At 42.7% G+C, this 21,301-nt stretch overlaps 1 protein-coding gene across 2 annotated transcripts in view; it reads left to right on the plus strand.

Annotated features, from left to right (window-relative positions):
• The first annotated feature begins 1,319 nt into the window (after window positions 1–1,319).
• LOC134615078 (uncharacterized) overlaps window positions 1,320–21,301 on the plus strand; it is a 31,591-nt gene continuing 11,609 nt past the window's right edge. The window contains exons 1-5 of one of the 2 annotated variants that reach the window (XM_063459467.1): window positions 1,320–1,442; window positions 14,068–14,186; window positions 16,881–16,941; window positions 19,049–19,116; window positions 20,215–20,317. In XM_063459467.1, coding sequence (XP_063315537.1) covers window positions 1,379–1,442; window positions 14,068–14,186; window positions 16,881–16,941; window positions 19,049–19,116; window positions 20,215–20,317 — 415 coding nt within the window. In that variant the 5' untranslated portion in view covers window positions 1,320–1,378. The remainder of the gene's footprint in view (window positions 1,443–14,067; window positions 14,187–16,880; window positions 16,942–19,048; window positions 19,117–20,214; window positions 20,318–21,301) is intronic. The other variant, XM_063459477.1, reaches the window with a different exon arrangement.

The following is a 21,301-nucleotide window of genomic DNA, read 5'->3' on the forward strand; positions in this document are numbered from 1 at the left end:
TAATACAGTATAATACAGTATATAGTACAGTATAATAATACAGTATAATGCAGTATAATACAGTATAATAATACAGTATAATAATACAGTATAATACAGTATATAGTAAAGTATAATACAGTATAATAATACAGTATAATGCAGTATAATACAGTATAATAATACAGTATAATACAGTATATAGTAAAGTATAATACAGTATAATAATACAGTATAATGCAGTATAATACAGTATAATAATACAGTATAATACAGTATATAGTACAGTATAATAATACAGTATAATAATACAGTATAATACAGTATTATAATACAGTATAATTCAGTATAATAATACAGTATAATACAGTATATAGTACAGTATAATAATACAGTATAATAATACAGTATAATGCAGTATAATACAGTATAATAATACAGTATAATACAGTATAATACAGTATAATAATACAGTATAATACAGTATATAGTACAGTATAATAATACAGTATAATACAGTATAATAATACAGTATAATACAGTATAATACAGTATAATAATACAGTATAATGCAGTATAATAATACAGTATAATAATACAGTATAATACAGTATAATGATACAGTATAATACAGTATAATACAGTATAATAATACAGTACAGTATATAGTACAGTATAATAATACAGTATAATGGTTCATCTCAGCAGCCAAACCCAGCGATGGCTAGTGTGTCGTTGGATGAGCATGATGGGCATCATAGTCCTCAACACCCAGGGGATTATTTGTTGGTGATCACACATTGCCTTGTGGTTTATGGGGTGTATTTACTAAACAGTGAATTATAGTTTGCACTCTCACTCACTAAGCCGAGATACCGATTACTGTCCCGTTGGACCTTCTCATGTATATCTTGTGGTTGCATTGAATTAAAAAAAAAAGAAAAAGAAAAACAACTCCCATGCAGTCAGAGCTTTTAATAAATATTATATCTTTATGAAAGCTCAAAAGTTGTAGTGCCATCTTCAGATAGTATAAAGAGGATTTTTGGACAAAGTTCTAAAAGTGGAGCAATCACCATGGAAACTGATGGAACATTCCTGCTGACAACTGTACTTTTAAATTTGCAGTTTGCATCTTTCTATAGCTCCTTATGCTATTTATGTTTCACCCAATACCTGTGGAAAGCAGTGTGGGTGGGAATATAGGGATACAGTACATTTCTTCCTCTTCCTATTGGCTGAGTGGCACCTAGATCTGCAGCATCCTATGCAGCCACTGCATTCTGAGTCACACAGAGACATAATAGCATTTCTTTCCTCTCACTGCACATATTCTATCTCTTCTCTGTAGCTCCTAGCAGACCCCTCCTCCCATCTTTCTGGTTTGTGGCTTGCAAGGATGGCTGCTGTGAGCCAGTCTCAGCCCCTGCGCCAGCCCTGCCTCTACCATTCATGTTGTAAAGGTAGTGGAACTATTGCAGTATATTGTGTTTGAATCTTGCTGGGGATGGGAGTGTGTGCATGGATTCCCTTTGTTAAGCTGTATGTGTCTAGTGATCTGATCTGTGTAATCATAGGGGTGTTATCATAACAATGCAAATTTTGGATAACCTTGTTAATGTCACATTGCCATTGCTAGCTAATCAGTCAGTAACCAAGGGGTACACTTACAATGCTTCTTATTTTTATATTGGGTCCGGGGGTAAGCAGATCAGGGGGGCCAACAGTCACTGACACCTGGGTGCCAGATTTTTTAGTGCAATGTATGAATGTAGCCAAATTATTGTTCTCGTTAACCCCTTAAGGACCAAACTTCTGGAATAAAAGGGAATCATGACATGTCACACATGTCATGTGTCCTTAAGGGGTTAAACATCTAATTTCACTCCCTTTACACCTGTGCTCATTTTGTGTGCCCCACTCCTATAACATTATAGAGCATTGCAGGAAACATAGTTCTCAAAACCAAAGAACCAAACACTGCAACTGTTGGAGGAAGATACTTCCCATTCACAACATCCTAAACGAGCCTAAAGGTGCAGAATTATTACAAATTTGTGTAACAGATTGCATATGTAATTTGTGTAGGCATTATTGAATGTAAAGTGTTTATGTGAGTTTGTAATGTATGCAGAAAATTGTCGGTGGGTAGTAAGGTGGATTTTGATGTGTTGGTGTCTAAATATGAGCTGTTGAGTCCAGAGAGCTTTGTGATTGGGTGCGCGACATATAAATGTAACTAAATAAGGGCAAATAACAGGGGCTGGTGAGAGAAACAGGGTTTGTTCATTGAACACCATGTACATTGAATACACCATATGGCTCAAATATGCATAATATATTCACTTTATAGTACCGTATTTACTCAAATCTAATGCGCATCTTTGGGAAAATAAAGTCTCCAAAATTTTAATGCACATTAGATTCAATAACGCATTAGATTTGAGTACAAACGTTACATTAGATACGATGTGCATGCAATGTGAATTTGACATCTGTGACAGCAATGCAAGATTTGGTTTCTGTGTACAGTAAAGCTGTACCTCGCCCTAGTGAATTTGCATTGTATGCGCCGTTCATACTCAAATCTAATGCACCATCAAATCTGTGTTCAAATGCACATTACATTTACCAGAAAAAAACATTTTTCAGCTTCCAGGTTTCAAAATTTGAATGCACATTAGATTTGATGGTGCGTTTGATTAGAGTAAATACAGTCTATCGATTTATTCACTTTTCTTCTGTTCTTGCACCGCTTTGTGGGTGTTACTCATCATCTAACACCCACTTCTAGACCCTCTCCGGCTCCTCCTCCGCTCTGCCTCCAGTCTTCTTTGATTTAGCCTTCTTTAGGACTATCCTCAACTAGGGCAAACCTATTCAGTTACACTTTGTAGCTGTAACGTACAACCCAACACGCAGAGTGAAATCCCACCAGGAGAGAATAGAGATAGTAAGAAGATCCCTTAACCGGTCCTTAGAATGGCAGGAATAAAGAATACACTTTAAGGAACGTCAGAACAAGCCAAGATCAAGGGAAGCCAGAAATAACAAGTACGAGGAACAAAGCCGAGTCAATGGAGCCAGAAAACAGAATAGTTGAGAGGAAGCCGGGTCAAAACCAGATATATACCACAAAGGATACAGGAACACGCTATAAGGACACTAGTGACAAAAGGAACACTAGGAACATTTATGGGATAATAATAGTAAACAGTTGAGAATTGCCCACTATTTCATTTCTCAGATCCCAAAGATCATTATCGTGTAAGTGAAATGTATTTCATATAATTCAAATCACAATTTGTTATAAAAATAGATACAATTTATTGTGACATTTTAAAATAATAATAATAAGTAACATGCGTGACAATAAGCAATGACATTTTAGTATAACATGAATATGCAATACAAATGGTAATGTAAAAACATCTCCCAATGGTTAACACAGCTTAGAATCTACAAAATTAGCAGTCAAGAAGATTTATGATGGGCTTCACAGAGAGAAAGAAAAAGTTTCACACAGAGAACAGAATTCCTCAGAGTGCAGCGTAAGGTCGTAAAAGTTTAGCTGACAGTTAGAATAACCCTTTCAATGCTGGCTAGACCTCCTAGGTAATTAAGATCTATTCTTATGTAATTTTAAATAAAATAACATTTAAACCAGTTCATTAGTCACTTCCTGGAACCATCCAATAAGAGAAATCTACTATGTTCTATAAGCTGAAATTTTATCTTGCCTAAACAGATATTTTATCTTATTTTAGGGCAAATCAATACGCCAGGATAAATATCACGATATGCTATCATGTGATAATAATCACATTAATATATATAATTATTATTAACCCCCTCTGCAGATTGGGATGCTATAACCATATATATTCTTTAGTAGCTAAGATTTCTGAATATCGAAATCTGATCGTGATTTATCCAGTCATATATCATGCTATTAGAAATTTTTTAATTAATTTAAATGAATTAAATGAAACCAGTATATTTACCAGTTAAAGAGATGTTCTCACCAGATGTTCTCAGGTAGCTAAGTGTCAAGGAATGTTTCTTTCTCGCTCTGACTCTGCTTTTCTTTCTTAGCCTGCTTCCGACTTTTTCTGCATTCCCCTGCATTCATCTGCATACCTCTCTTGATTACCCCTCTCTTCCCTTTGTCTTAACTTTTTAAAGGGAAAGATTCTCTGTTCGTCACTAGGTAATAGACCAATAGAAAATTGGGGTGTGTGGTTGCCTTTTAGATAGCAACTTAAGTATTTGGTCTATAGAGGGCAGTCTCGTCCCATCTAACATACCTATCCAGGAAAGAGTTAACTTTTCCTGGTGGCTATTTTCAAGCCTTTCCTTGAATTTTCTTCAGACTATGTGTCTCCAATTCCTACTGTAATTTCTAATATGACAGTTCGTAAACTTAGTTTCAACTTCTAATTACAAAGGGAATCTTGTGAAATTTAGAAAGTAAAACTTAATTACTTAATCTTCTCTGTCACAAATGTCTGGGTTTAGAATGTATTCTATTCCATTAGCAATTAGACAGTCTCTTATCACTTTATCACTTATCACTTTATGCATTCCTTTAGCTTTGGCAAAGTGGTTAGTTTTACAGAAAGGATAGAAATTTCGTGTCTCTTTGTTAACTTGAAAATAACAAAATGGAGTCTGGTCTGTTCAGAGTGACTCAGAATATACACTTTTAATTTCTATCATAGCACAAAATGTCTGCCGATATAAATACCCTGACAGCAGCCTCTGGTCTGCAGCTCCGCAGTGTACAGAGATGCAGACCATGTGGTAAAGGCTTCATGATCTTCAGCCAATAACACTCAGAACTGAAATCGCGAGACGTTGACCACATGGTTTGCAGCTCTGTACACTGCGGAGCTGCAGACCAAAGGCTGCAGAGTGCTCTCTCCCGAGCAGACTGAAATCAATACCACCAGGCCACCAGGGAATTCATTACTGGAGAAAAGGTATTTAAGACACTCAGTAACCCCCCTCCAACATTGTCACCTCCCTCCAACACTGTCCTTTCTAACTCAGTCACCCCCCTCCAACTCTGTCATCTCTCACTCAGTCACCCCCTCCAACACTGTCACCTCTAACTCAGTCACCCCTCCTTCAACACTGTCACCTCTCACTCAGTCACCCCCCTCCAACACTGTCATCTTCAACACTGGAACCTCCAACACTGTCACCCCTTCCAACATTGTCACCTCTAACTCAGCCACCCCCTCCAACATTGTCACCTCTAACTCAGTCACCACCCTCCAACACTGTCACCTCTCACTCAGTCACCCCCTCCAACACTGTCACCTCCAACACTGTCACCCCCCTCCAACACTGTCACCTCTCACTCAGTCACCCCCCTCCAACACTGTCAACTCCAACACTGTCACCCCCCTCTAACACTGTCACCCCCTCCAACACTGTAATTTCTAACTCAGTCACCCCGCTCCAACACTGTCACCTATCACTCAGTCACCCCCTCCAACACTATCACCCCCTCCAACACTATTACCCCCTCCAACACTGTCACCTCTCACTCAGTCACCTCCCTCCAACACTATCACACCCCTCCAACACTGTCATCCCCTCCAACACTGTCACCTCTCACTGTCACCCCCTCCAATACTGTCACCCCCTCCAACACTGTCACCTCTAACTTAGTCACCCCCTCCAACAGTGTCACCTCTCACTCAGTCACCCCCCTCCAACACTGTCACCTCCAACACTGTCACCCCCCTCCAACACTGTAATTTCTCACTCAGTCACCCCCCTCCAACACTGTCACCTCTCACTCAGTCACCCCCTCCAACACTATCACCCCCTCCAACACTGTCACCCCCCCCAACACTGTCACCTCTCACTCAGTCCCCCCTCCCACAATGTCACCTCTGACTCAGTCACCTCCCTCCAACACTGTCACCCCCTCAAACACTGTCACTTCTCACTCAGTCCCCCCCTCTAACACTGTCACCTCTCACTGTCATCCCCCTCCAATATTGTCACCCTCCTCCAACACTGTCACCCCCTCACACACTGTCACCTTTCACATGCTCAGCCAGCCCCCTCACACACTTTCACCTCTCACACACTCAGTCACCCCCTCACACACAGTCTGCCAGCCCCCTCACACATTGTCACTTTTCACACACTCAGCCAGCCCCCTCACACTCGGTCACCTCTCACCCACTCAGTCACCCCCCTCACACACACTGTCACCCCTCACACACTCAGTCAGCCCTCTCACACACACTGAAACCTCTCACAGGCTCAGCCAGCCCCCTCGCACACTGTCACGCCTCAAACACTCAGCCAGCCCCCGCACATACACTGTCACCTCTCATACACTGTCAGCCCCCTTTACCCTGCCACACTCACCATAACCCCTCCTAATCCTGTCACTCTCACCCCTCCAACCATACCAAACTCACCAGCTCTCACTCTGCCACACTCACAATATCACATTACTAAATTCACCTGCCCTTACTCTGCCCCTATAACATTTAACCATCCAATCCTGTCACACTCTCTTTTCTCGCACAGGTTACACTCATCCTCTATCACTTTACCAACTCAACCCCTTCACCCTGTTCCACTCATTCTATCACAGGAACCCCTCCAAACCTGTCCTCCAACTACACTCACCCTGTCACATTAGCGACTCTAATCCTATCACACTCTGCCACACTCACACCCCTTAACCCGGTCACACTCACCTTCCCTCGCCCTGTCACACTCCCTCCTCCAACCATGTCATACTCACCCTGTCACATTAACCCCCTTAATCCTGTTACACTCACCTCCCCGTTGTTCTGTCACACTCCCTCCTCCAACCATGCCACATTCACCTCTACCCTGTGATATTAACCCCCCCAACCATGCTACACTCACCCTGTCAGATTAACTCCCTAATCCTGTCACACTCATCCCCCCAACCATACCACACTCACCCTGTCACATTAATCCCCCTAATACTGTCACACCTATCTCCACTCATTCTGTCACACTCTCTCCTCCAACCATGTCAAACTCACCCCCACCTTGTCTTTCTCTCTCTCCCTCATTCTGTCACACTAACCTCCCCACACTGTCTTATTCACCTCCCTCGCCCTTTCACACTCATCCTGCCACAATTACCTTGTTACTCACCCTGTCACAGTCATCAGCTAAATACATTCACCATACATACACAGTCATGAAACCTAGCTTTGCCATAAACACAATGCACAAAGACCACTGGCAGCCCCCCATACACACAACACACTACAAGCAGCTACCCCTCACACATACAATCCCAGAGAAAAACACACATATACATACATTCACACCCAAGGATACTCTGTCAGACACACACTCTCAGGCACATACACAGGTAGACAATGCCATACACACTCATAGATACACATGCCATATACACATTGTGACTGTATGTTTATATTTGTTAATGTGTGTGTCTCTGTGTTTGTATGCATGTGCTTGTATTAGAGTGTGTATATGTGTGCATGTATTAGCGTGTTTGTATCTATGGCTGCAATGTAAGGATGGTATTGACAATGCAAAGGTAAAGTGGCAGCATATATAATATACGTACATATACAATACAGGAGTACAGACAACACGTTTATATGCTATAAAGAAAAAGGTAGATCCCCAGAGGGTTTAGAACTAGAGATTCCATTATGCTTTGTCATTCTAAAGGCATACAAAGAATCAAGGGAGTTGTAGTTCTACAACATCTGGGGATCTATATCTATGCAAACATATCCAATTATGTATACAATTGTGTATAAACAATTTGCATAATTGCAAATTAAATTTGTTTATTGCAAATTATACCATAACTACAGTCAGAGAACTCACAATTAGAGATGTCCCGAATAGTTCGCTGGCGAATATTTCCCGGCAAACATAGCTTGTTCGCGTTCGCCATGGACGGCGAACATATGCGATGTTCGGTCCGCCCCCTATTCATCATCATTGAGTAAACTTTGACCCTGTACCTCACAGTTTGCAGACACATTCCAGCCAATCAGCAGCAGACCCTCCCTCCCAGACCCTCCCACCTCCTGGACAGCATCCATTTTAGATTCATTCGGAAGCTGCATTCTTTTTTTTTGTGTATTTTTTTGTATTTTTATTTTTTTTATTTTTTTTAGACAGAAGTGTGTTATATTTGAGCATGCTAGGCTGAACGTGCGTATATCATGGCTAGTTGCACTGAGGGTATGAGTATATAGCAGTACATTCTTGTGAAAGATGGCTGTCATGTTTAGGGTGTAGCTTGCACGTTATCAACTGTGTATTTATATCAGCAGTTCCACCACTAGTTATAAATCAAGTGTGAGTCGCCCCATGAGATGAGACTAGTGAATAACATAATACATGAACGGTTAAGGTAAAGGCATGTAAGGAACTACGACAATAAACTCTTTAGGAGGTGAAATAATGACATGTTTAAACGCTTGCTACTTTACAATTAGTTAATGTGCAGAGAGCAGTTCATGTGATCAAAGGCATGGTGTGGAGGATCGGCTATAGTGGGACATGCTTGACAGGCTGCTGTTTACTGCTTGTGCTCATCCGATCCCTTCTGGGCGCCAGGTGCAGACCCTGGGAGTACCTGATACCTGGAACAACAAATGCAAGTCTCTGGCTGAGTGTCGGGTTCGCGGCTTGAGGTGGTGGAAGCTTGTTTTGTTCGGTGGTCGGATCTGTCCCGGTGGTGCTTCACGTCCGGTGCGGGATTGTGGTGGCTTAAGGTGGAGGCGAGTGTTTGACGTGGGGCAGGCTCTGCATTTCTGTTTGTGCCTCCGGTCCTGTCTTCGACGCCTTTTGCGTTGGTGGATTTTAATGGGGACTGCTTCGCCTAGCTGTGGTGGAGCTTGGTGGAGCTTGTTGGGGCTGTGTTGGAGCTTGTTGGGGCTTCCTGCTTGTTATTTGCTTCCAAAATTGGTTAAAGAGTCTGTCCAGCTTAGACTCAATATCCTTTTTGCTGGTACCAGGAGGACACGCGGCTGCCGCCATATTGGGAGAGTCGCAGATGAGTATGTCAGCCTGGGCGGCTGTGCTCTGTGCGTCCATTAGCCCCAGACAGCCTCTCAGGGGTGGACCGGGATAACCCCCACCGGTCTGAGGGGGGGGGGGTAACAGAGCTCCTGCCGGGAAGTAGCTGCTCCTGGGCATCCCAGGATCGGGAGATCGGCCGCCTCTCCCGCCCGGTGAGCACCAGGCCACACTTGCCACGCGGAGGTAAGTAAGACTCTGTCGAGTTGCTGACTGCTATTAAGCATGTCGGGTCAGTCAGGTAGGAGCAACATTGCTGGGTCATCCCCTTCTGGGGTGAAATTCGCTTGTTGATAGCTGCTTAAAGTGAAATATTGAGGGAGCTCACACGAAGTGCGTCTTTCCTCCATGACAGCTAGGCCCTGCTCCCCGGAAGCTGCATTCTTAGTGAGAGGAGGGACAGTGTAGCTGCTGCTGATTTAATAGGGAAATCGATAGCTAGGCTAGTGTATTCAGTGTCCACTACAGTCCTGAAGGACTCATCTGATCTCTGCTGTAAGGACAGCACCCCAAAGAGCCCTTTTTAGGGCTAGAACATCAGTCTGTTTTTTTTCCCTGTGTAATCTAATTGCAGTTGCCTGCCTGCCTGCCAGCGTGTGTGTCAGGCTCACAGCGTATACTGTGCCCACTTGCCCAGTGCCACCACTCATATCTGGTGTCACAATAGCTTGCATTTAAAAAAACAAAAACTTTTTTGACTGTAATATAATAGCAGTCAGTTTCCTTCACACGTGTGCGTTTCAGGGCCTGCCAGGGCACAGTGTCACACCAGTGCAATTCATATGTGGTGTAACAGTAGTGTACATTGAAAAAAAACCTAGAAATTTGACTGTGAAATAATAGCAGTCAGTTTCCTTCACATGTGTGCGTTTCAGGGCCTGCCAGGGCACAGTGTCACACCAGGGCAACTCATATCTGGTGTAACAGTAGTGTACATTTAAAAAAAAAAATACAATTTTGACTGTAATAGATTGAATAGCAGTTAGTTGTCTGCAAGCGTGTGTGTCAGGCCTACAGCGCCTACTCTGCCAACTTCTGCCAGTGCACAGTGCCACTCATATCTGTTGTCGCAGTAGCTTGCACGCATAGTACCACTAATCGAAAAAAAAATGACAGGCAGAGGCAGGCCGTCGTGGTGCTGTTATTCCCTTTGGCCCTAGAATAATGCCCAGTGTTCAGAGCCCACGTACCCTGAACTCGAAAAGTTCTTAGGACATAGTTGACTGGCTAACACAGGACACCCAATCTTCTACAGCTTCCGCTCGGAACCTTGACGCACCATCCTCCTCCAGCTTAGCTTCGGGCACCTCTCAAGTTACCACTCGCCCGCCTGCCGCCACCACCAACACTAGCACCACAGCCGCTTCACTTGATCTGTCAGACGAGTTATTTACACATCAGTTGGAAGAAATGAGTGATGCGCAACCATTATTGCCAGAGGATGTAGATAACAGGGATATGTCTCAGTCAGGCAGCATTACACACATGGACGTACGGTGTGATGATGATGATGTTTTACCCTCTGCTGCTTCCTTTGCTGAGTTGTCAGATACAAGTGAAGCGGTTGATGATGACGATGCGTTCGTGGATGTCATGTGGGTGCCCACTAGAAGAGAAGAAGAACAGGGGGAAAGTTCAGATGGGGAGACAGAGAGGAGGAGGAGACGAGTTGGAAGCAGGGGAAGGTCGTCGCAAGGAGCTAGTGGCACAGTCAGACAGCATGCATCGGCACCCGGGGTCAGCCAGACAGCACGCCAATCAACGCATGCTGTGGCCACCACCAGAATGCCATCATTGCAGAGCTCAGCAGTGTGGCATTTTTTTGGTGTGTCTGCCTCTGACAACAGCGATGCCATTTTCAACTTGTGCCAAAAGAAACTGAGTCGTGGGAAGTCCAACACCCACCTAGGTACAACTGCTTTGCGAAGGCACATGATCGCACATCACAAACGCCTATGGATCAACACATGAGTACAAGCAGCACACAAACTCAAAGCCGCCATCCTCCTCCTGGTTCAGCATCTTCACGAACGCCAACCACTGCTGTCCTCCTTGCCCCCTCTCAACCATCCGCCACTCCGTCTCTCGCCTTGAGCAGTTCCTGCTCATCTGCCCACAGTCAGGTGTCTGTCAAGGACATGTTTGAGCGTAAGAAGCCAATGTCACAAAGTCACCCCCTTGCCCGGCATCTGACAGCTGGCTTGTCTGAACTCTTAGCCCGCCAGCTTTTACCATACAAGCTGGTGGAGTCTGAGGCGTTCGAAAAATTTGTAGCTATTGGGACACCGCAGTGGAAGGTACCCGGACGAAATTTCTTTGCACAAAAGGCAATCCCCAACCTGTACTCGATTGTGCAAAAGGAAGTAATGGCATGTCTGGCACACAGTGTTGGGGCAAGGGTCCATCTGACCACTGATACCTGGTCTGCAAAGCATGGTCAGGGCAGGTATATCACCTACACTGCGCATTGGGTAAACCTGCTGACGGCTGCCAAGCATGGAATGCGTGGCTCTGCAGAGGAGTTGGTGACACCGCCATGACTTGCAGGCAGGCCTGCTGCCACCTCCTCTACTCCTCCTACTCCATCCTCTTCCATAACCTCCTCGGCTGAGTCCTCTTCTGCTGCTGCGTCTTGCTCTACATCAACGGCACCCCCCCAGCTCCTCAGGTACTATTCCACATCCCGGATACAGCAGTGTCACGCCGTCTTGGGGTTGACTTGCCTGAAAGCAGAGAGTCACACCGGACCAGCACTCCTGTCCGCCCTGAACGCACAGGTGGATCAGTGGCTGAGTCCGCACCAACTGGAGATCGGCAAAGTGGTTTGTGACAACGGAAGAAATTTGTTGGCGGCATTGAATTTGGGCAAGTTGACACATGTGCCGTGCATGGCACATGTGTGTAATCTGATCGTACAACGCTTTGTGCATAAGTACCCAGGCTTACAGGACGTCCTGAAGCAGGCCAGGAAGGTGTGTGGCCATTTCAGGCGTTCCTACACGGCCATGGTGCACTTTTCAGATATCCAGCGGCGAAACAACATGCCAGTGAGGCGCTTGATTTGTGACAGCCCGACACGTTGGAATTCAACACTCCTAATGTGTGACCGCCTGCTCCAACAAGAAAAAGCCGTTAACGACTATTTGTATGACCGGGGTGCTAGAACAGCCTCTGCGGAGCTGGTAATTATTTTGCCACGTTACTGGACGCTCATGCGCAATGCCTGTAGGCTCATGCGTCCTTTTGAGGAGGTGACAAACCTAGTCAGTCGCACCGAAGGCACCATCAGCGACATCATACCATTTGTTTTCTTCCTGGAGCGTGCCCTGCGAAGAGTGCTGGATCAGGCCGTAAATGAGCGTGAAGAGGAAGAGGAAGAGTTGTGGTCACCATCACCACCAGAAACAGCCTTATCAGCATCCATTGCTGGACCTGCGGCAACGCTGGAAGAGGATTGTGAAGAAGAGGAGTCAGAGGAGGAAGGTGGCTTTGAGGAGGTGGAAGACCAAACACAGCAGGCGTCCCAGGGGGCTTGTTTTCACCTTTCGGGACCCTTGGTGTTGTACGTGGCTGGGTGGAGGAAGAGACCTTCAATGACATCAGTGAGGACAAGGAACGGGACATGGCTAGCTTGGTATCCAACCTTGTGCAGATGGGGAGTTTGCGGTTGTGCAAATGGACTGCTTGCGGTTGTTTGCGGTGTGTTAAATGGGGAGTTTGGTCTGTCACTGTGAAGCGGGCGTAACCCTTACACTACCTGATCGATACAACATCATACCTGATTTTTTAAAGCACGTTATTCCAAACAATTTAGGAATGTTAGGTGATTTATGCCCTTTATGGATTAAAACCAGACTCTGCATCAACTATGTAATTTTCCATGGGAGTTTTGCCATGGATCCCCCTCCGGCATGCCACAGTCCAGGTGTTAGTCCCTTTGAAACAACTTTTCCATCACTATTGTGGCCAGAAAGAGTCCCTGTGGGTTTTAAAATTTGCCTGCCTATTAAAGTCTATGGCGGTTCGCCCGGTTCGCCCGTTCGCGAACATTTGCGGAAATTCGCGTTCGCTGTTTGCGAACGGAAAATTTTATGTTCGCGACATCTCTACTCACAATACAGCGACACAGGGAGCCACTGCAATGATCTGATCAATTAATACAGAGTCAATCTCTCTGTATTCAGCTCTGTAAGCCCATCCTTCAATATACAGCTTCTTATACACACACAATGCAACACCTATTTTTTCACTTTGGGTTTTAGTGGGGCCTCATGTTTGAGTTTCGCCTAAGGCCTCACAAAGTCTAGAGCCGCCACTGGCTCTTGTTGTAAAATCAATGGAATAGTGATGGAGTTGTTATGCTGCTTTGTTCCTCTGACTTTTAAATTATTCATGAAGATACAATCTTTATTTAGAAACTTCCTGTGTAAAGTGTTTTGCAAATTTTACTCTAATACCAGCTCTCAAAAAGGTATACTGAAGACAAGGCAGTGACTGCTTTATCTTGTGCATAGAAGTGGCAAAACCAGAATACAGTTTAATTCCACCTGGTTTTATTGCCTTTTTCTATTAACTCTTGAATCACACACCTCCATCTATATACTACAGCGAGCTGTAATGGTTATGACACTTGGAGTGACACTTTAAACTTCATTGTTTTTACAATTCATGACAGGTTTAAAACAATTCAGGACAACATTGGGGTAACATTTTTCTGGAAATTTACTATGCTCTGAAATTTGCAAAACCACCTCAAAAAAGGTCTAAATGAGCTCTGACCTGGATCCCGTAAAAATCTATCCAAAATGGCCCTGATTAACTAGCCAAGCTGGAAAAATGACTGAACTGGACATTTATATGAATTTTGCTATTTTGGCCAAAAGGTTGCAATTCCCTACTCATACCGTGGCTATTAATTGATTAATGAATAACCCTGTGTTTTTTGTTCCAATTGTTATTGGTAATATCTCAACCAGTAATATCACTTATTAACTGGTGATACATTTTTAGTGACCATCAACTTGAAGAAACCTTTGCAACCAATACAAATGAACAGCCAGCAGGTGGCGCTAGAGATGTTTTCACTTTGTTCACAACTGGATATTCTCATTAAAGGGGAGGTGATACATGTGAGTACTTCTACAATGTTTCTAAAGGAATATTTTAAGGAATATTACTGTATATTATACCTTATCTTTCATCTGTAATGAGACTGATGCACCTCATGAGTGCTTGTTAAAGAAACACTTCCATCACCATAAACAAATTTATTTAAATCGCTATAAGGACAGGGGTGTCCAGATGCCTTCTGCCTCTTGACTTTCTTGTTGCTGGACTGCTGTGTAAGAAAGGTATAACAGGCTAGCCAGTGAGACCATGATAGGATTCACTGACACACTCAGCCTTTCCCTGGTAGCTTGGCTAAATCTTCCTATACTGCAGCACAGAGAGCAAGGATGCTCCCAAATTTGGGATAAATCATTGGGAAATGGTTTAACACCTGAAGGTAAGACTATTTGGTTGTAAGTATTTCTTTAATTCATTATCCCTATATCAGTGTGAGAAAGCTTTTTAAAATGCCTTCCATATTTCAGGAAAAGGAAGGTTTACCTATCACTTATGGTTGTACATCAGTGGCTAACTTTGACACCCTACATTGTTTCTAAACTACATTTCCCATGATGCTCAGCTATCTTTTAGAGTCTAAAAGCTATCTGAGCATCATGGGAAATGTAGTCCAGAAAAAAATTTATGGTGTCAAGGTTAGCCATCACTGTTGTACATAGACCATAACCTACCGGGAAAAGCTAGGGCTGTTTGATAGTTGCATAACATTACAAGGTACGTCAACCTGTAACTCACTTAAACTAGTTATGGTTCAATTTAAAGGAACACGCTAAAAAAAGATAAGTAACATATACAGTATCTACCAAAAATGAGTACATCCCTCACATTTTTGTAAATATCTTTTCATGTGACAACACTGAAGAAATTACACTCTGCTACAATGTAAAGTAGTAAGTGTACAGCCTGTATAACAGTGTAAATTTGCTGTCCCCTCAAAATAACTCAACACACAGCCATTAATGACTAAACCGTTGGCAACAAAAGCAAGTACACCCCTAAGTTGAAATGTCCAAAGTGTCAATATTTTGTGTGGACACCATTATTTTCCAGCACTGCCTTAACACACCAGAGCTTCACAGGTTTCCACTGGATTCCTCTTCCACTCCTCCATGACGACATCACGGAGCTGGTGGATGTTAGAGACCTTGCGCTCCCCCACCTTCCATTTAAGGATTCTCCACAGATGCTCAATAGGGTTTAGGTCTGGAGACATGCTTGGCCAGTCCATCACCTTTACCTTCAGCTTCTTTAGCAAGGCAGTGGTAGTCTTGGAGGTGTGTTTGGGGTCGTTATCATGTTGGAATACTGCCCTGCAGCCCAGTCTCCAAAGGGAGGGGATCAGGCTCTGCTTCAGTATGTCACAGTACATGTTGGCATTCATGGTTCCCTCAATGAACTGTAGATCCCCAGTGCTGACAGCACTCATGCAGGCCCAGACCATGACACTCTCACCACCATGCTTGACTGTAGGCAAGACACACTTGTCCACTTTAGACACCATATGAACTAAATACGTTTATCTTGGTCTCATCGGACCACAGTACATGGTTCCAGTAATCCATATCCTTTGTCTGCTTGTCTTCAGCAAACTGTTTGCAGGCTTTCTTGTGCATCATCTTTAGAAGAGGCTTCCTTCTGGCACAACAGCCATGCAGACCAATTTGATGCAGTGTGTGGCGTATGGTCTAAGCACTGACAGGCTGACCGCCCACCCTTTCAACCTCTGCAGCAATGCTGCCAGCACTCATACGTCAATTTCCCAAAGACAACCTCTGGATATGATGCTGAGCACGTGCACTCAACTTCTTTGGTCGACCATGGCGAGGCCGGTTCTGAGTGGAACCTGTCCTGTGAAACCACTGTATGGTCTTGCCCACCATGCTGCAGCTCAGTTTCAGGGTCTTGGCAATCTTCTTATAGCCTATGCCATATATATGTAGAGCAACAATTCTTTTTTTCAGATACTCAGAGAGTTCTTTGCCATGAGCTGCCATGTTGAACTTCCAGTAACCGGTATGAGAGAGTGTGAGAGCGATAACACCAAATTTAACACACCTGATCCCCATTCACACCTGAGACCTTGTAACACTAACGAGTCACATGACACCGGGGAGGGAAAATGGCTAATTGGGCCCAATTTGGATATTTCCACTTAGGGATGTACTCACTTTTGTTGCCAACGGTTTAGACATTAATGGCTGTGTGTTGAGTTATTTTGAGGGGACAGCAAATGTACACTGTTATACAGGCTGTACACTTACTACTTTACATTGTAGCAGAGTGTCATTTCTTCAGTGTTGTCACATGAAAAGATATAATACAATATTTACAAAAATGTGAGGCGTGTACTCACTTTTGTGAGATACTGTATAAGGACAGGTGGTGCATGTGCAGCATTCACTGGGATGTACCATTCCATTTCTTCTCTATGCCTCTTAAATATATTTCTTATATCGAGTAAACTTTTCTTTTAAAAATTACTTTTCTGCACTCATGCGTAAAAACATGAATGATACCATTTAAGAGGGGGAGGAGTGGAAGGGGTGTTCTAAAAGTTTCTTATTTTTCCAGATGGTCCAGTGTAGTATTTAGTATTTATTTAATCAGGACAATTGTTAATTTGTTAATATATTGGTTTAAAATCACTCTCTATATTGGTTTACATTTCTGTTTGTTATTCACTCCATTATCCCTAGTTACAGGAGCAACTTTCAGATGATATCAGCATTGGAGAGTCTGATATATTTCACACGTTTGGTGAGTTTCCAGAAAGATAATTCTGTTCATAACATATTGGAGTTTATTAACTAAACCAGACAAATTGTAGTTAATTGAAATCTGAATTGCAAAATTAATGTCAAACTAGCTGATTTCATAAAATTCTCCACCTCATCTTGGCTGTTTTATCTTGTCTGGTTTTTCAGTTCACCATGATCAGGATGTTAGTGGCTAAACCAAGTGAGACATTAAATAAGGATTGCACATAACATTATTTCATACTTTTCAACTTGTGTCATATAAGTCAAGAATGTCATGGAATTCTTGAGATGAAGTAATAGTGTAGAAATACAATGAGATGGATGATGTGGAAGGTAAATTGCTTGTGAGGAACCAGTGGAGACAGATGAAGATGCGGACGTAGTGGTTTGTCATCACTTTCTCTAAATATTAATGTAACGGATGACCTGGCACCCCGACTGGGTACCTCCGTTGATGGATGCTCCTAGTGCTTCCCGAGGGCTCCCAGCCCTCCACTTGACACCATAAGCACTGCAGACCACACAAACCGCTATGCTGGGGTCTCGCCGTCTCCTACCCACCCTGGACCTACGACACGGCTCCAGGTTCCAGTGGGTGAACCTCTCTTTCTCCTGAGAGTGAAGCAGGAACAGGAACAAGCTGTTACAAGAGCTTAGTGATTATTCATGGGAGTATGAAGAGCATAGCAATCCCTTGTAGCAGATTCCCCCAATAAGAGACTGGACTCTTTATTGAGGGTGATGTACAACTGAAGGTTTAATGGTACAGCTGCTCTTTTATACAGTTTTTCCCCACAAGGTTACCGTCCAGGTGGACCTTGTGGGGCACAGGACATGAAATTCACAATCCAATAAAAACAAGAATTTTACACTTGAACACTCCCAGGTACTGTACACAAACCCTCCCCTCTGCCTGTGATACAATTAACAAAGACAATGGACTAACTCAATTAACTCTAAGCAGAAAAAACATAATTTTTTACAAACCCCAAAAAGTACCCCAAAATACAACATATCCTTACATCCCCCTGATAGCCCCGATCTGGGTGAACAACATATCCAAAAATCACCCAGATCGGTTCAGGGGTTCAGGAATTTTCTGGAAGTCTTATTTTTGCCCCACTGTGCACATGTTCCCATGCCCAAAACAGTTCCATACACTCAACGACAAAACACCGCTGGACAATTTAAGATGGCCACCGCCACATGTTTGAATCTGTTCCAGTTAAAAGTCCAAGGGGCAGAAACAGTACTTTTGAACATGGGTTATCACAGGGCCCATAGTCCCAGGGTAGGAGGCTGGCAAGCAGTCCCCTCCAAAAACTCATGGCAAACTCCCTGAAAAATGGGAGTTTGTCACAATTAATTTGTGTATTTTATGCCACTAGATTTGGCTCTTAAATTTAGCTGCCAACCCATAGGCAAATAATAATAGTGGATCACAAATCACTACTTTCTTGCATTGCATCTATAGGACCATGCTGGACCTATTTTGGGGGGAAATAGAGAATTGTCTCAGAAAAAATGGTGCTTATATTGTTTAAATTGTAAAATTGCAGACAAAGCCCTTGTCGGTGGAGCGGGTTGGTTTGTCTATGTGTGGCAGATTGGTTCTTGTGATTGTTGTTATAGATTTACTGGTAATGTTGGGGCCTTACTTTCATACTAAGCATGGGTCACATCCTACAAAATAACTATGGAAACTCCTTGGGCCCACCATTTTCATCTGTTAAAGGGACACTACACATCCTCCTCACAATGTGACACAAGTACAGGTCCTATTGACTTGTGTGGTCTTCTGTCGACATCTTTACTTACAAACTGTATACAGGGACGTACATTTGATTGAACTACATAAATAAAAGGTTTTAAATATGTTATCATTGTGTAAAGTCTTGTGTACATTCTTATGTTAATAATGAGAATAGCATAATGTGTATGTTATTGGTGGTAAATATGTGGCCAAATGTTGACAAAGTAAAGATGGAGGGTACAGAAGCTAAGGAATTATTATCATTTTAATCTTACTGCTCTAAGCAATGCATGCCTTAAAAATCATCCCTGTTGTCTAATTTGTTTTAATATGGTTTGTTTAATGCATCCAGGAACAGAACTTGTAGAAAGAATGAAAGAATGTCTAACCCACTTACCGGAACCAACTCCATGCTTAGAGGTAAAGGTACAAGACACTATAATCACTAAATCCATTGCATCTTAATGTAGCGGTTTTGATGCACAGATAATATCCCTTTACTTGGACAATGTCAAATATTGCGGTTTCGAGAATTTTCTGAGGTCTTTGTATTTTCAGAGGTCTATGTGTCATTACATACAGCATGATGACTCAGAAAGCCGCTAATTCTTCTCACAGAGAACCTTTGCGTTCAGTGTTTCTTTAAGAGAAGCACTGGATTGCTGATGTGCCCTATATCCATGAATTAAAAAGAGCAAGGGAAACTCTAATGTTAAAGTGTTAGTTTATGTTGCTGAACTGAAAACTGTATTCCAACATGTAGATGAAAATAGCCAAGCTCTCACTGTAGCCACGTTTGAATGGTTTGAAATCATTGCAATGGTTTGAAATCATTGCTTTTTGCTTAAATTCCACAATTAAATTTTTCGTAAGTAAACCCCAAAAATGGCATGATTAGATTTACTACAAAACATGGCTTGTACCACTTAAAAACAAATAAACACTAATCCAATCATCCGACCCTTTAACATACCTAAAGGGTTTCTTCAAGTACCATGACAACATCAGTGATTTGAATTGGTCATGGTGCTTGGAATCTGTATGTTTAGCTTTTCGGTAATCGCTGACCAAGGTGTAACTCAACATCTGGCAGCGTCATTAGACACTCTTGTTCCAGGCTGACTAATGCCAATTCTTTACGTATTCCTTACACTCAGGGTCATTCATTGGATGAGAACAGTCAGTCGGTGCTCTCAGCCAATGAATTCCTAATGGGCTCTGCATCGGGCTTCTGCAGCTCCGCAGAAGCAAAACGTGCGTCACCCAGCATGTTAGAAAGCTTGGCGCCCTGTGGGACACAGATAAGAGGGCAAACCAGTTTGCCTCATTACTGGGGGACAGTGTCAGGGTACTTCTGGCATCATAAACACTGCAATGGGTTGCAGTAGTTAAGATGTATGGAGTAACCCTTTAAAAAAACATACAAACAAACAATTACCCATCAAAGTAATTTAGGTGTGATATTTGGAATAGAAATCTTAACCTTTTTTCATACCAGCAAATTTTCTATTTTTACAGGATTATTTAGATACTTCTGGTTTATCTGTTCTGTTTCCAAGAGTGGAGATATATATCATCCATGAAAGACCAGTTGACATGTTAGAAAGGCCTCCAGTGGACGGTAAGATGGGCTAATAACCATAACTTACTTATATATCGAAGGTAACACATACGAGTGCACCATACGAGTCAATGGTAGAACATATATGAACACAGTAATACACACATTAGTTTATTAAGTATGAAGCTGTTCCATTAGCAGTTCTGTGAAATATGTTTAAACCCCTTAACCCCTTAAGGACCAAACTTCTGGAATAAAAGGGAATCATGACATGTCACACATGTCATGTGTCCTTAAGGGGTTAAATTTAATTTAAAAGGTAGTCATAGACTTCTTGAATAAAGAATTTCAGCCCAGTTGAGCTTCTTTTGTTATTTTGTGGCTGCCAGAAAACAGTTGAATGCCTATTATACCTCTGTATGACCCAATTATGGAAGTGTCATTTAAAAGGAATGGAACATATCAGCTATGAAGAAAGGTTAACAAATTTAAACCTATTTAGTTTAGAAAAACGTCGCCTGAGAGGGGATATGATAACATTATACAAATATATTCAGGGCCAATACAAACCATTGTGTGGAAATCTATTCACAAACCGGACTTTACATAGGACACGAGGCCATGCGTTTAGACTGGAAGAAAGAAGATTTTGTCTAAGGCAAAGGAAAGGTTTTTTTACTGTAAGAACAATCAGGATGTGGAATTCTCTGCCTGAAGAAGTGGTTTTATCAGAGTCCATACAGATGTTCAAACAGCTACTAGATGCATACTTGCAAAGACAGAATATTCAAGGATATAATCTTTCAATGTAGGGTAATAACTGCTTGATTCAAGGATAAATCTGACTGCCATTCTGGGGTCAAGAAGGAATTTTTTGTCCTAGCTTGTTGCAAAATTGTGCTTCAAACTGGGTTTTTTTTTTTTGCCTTTTGGATCAACAGCTAAAAACAGGTGTGAGGAAGGCTGAACTTGATGGACGCAAGTCTCTTTTCAGCTATCTAACTATGTAACTATGTAACTATGTAATGAAATGTTTTCCACACC

Source organism: Pelobates fuscus, chromosome 1 (assembly GCF_036172605.1).
Source record: "Pelobates fuscus isolate aPelFus1 chromosome 1, aPelFus1.pri, whole genome shotgun sequence".
Classification (NCBI taxonomy): Eukaryota; Metazoa; Chordata; class Amphibia; order Anura; family Pelobatidae; genus Pelobates; species Pelobates fuscus.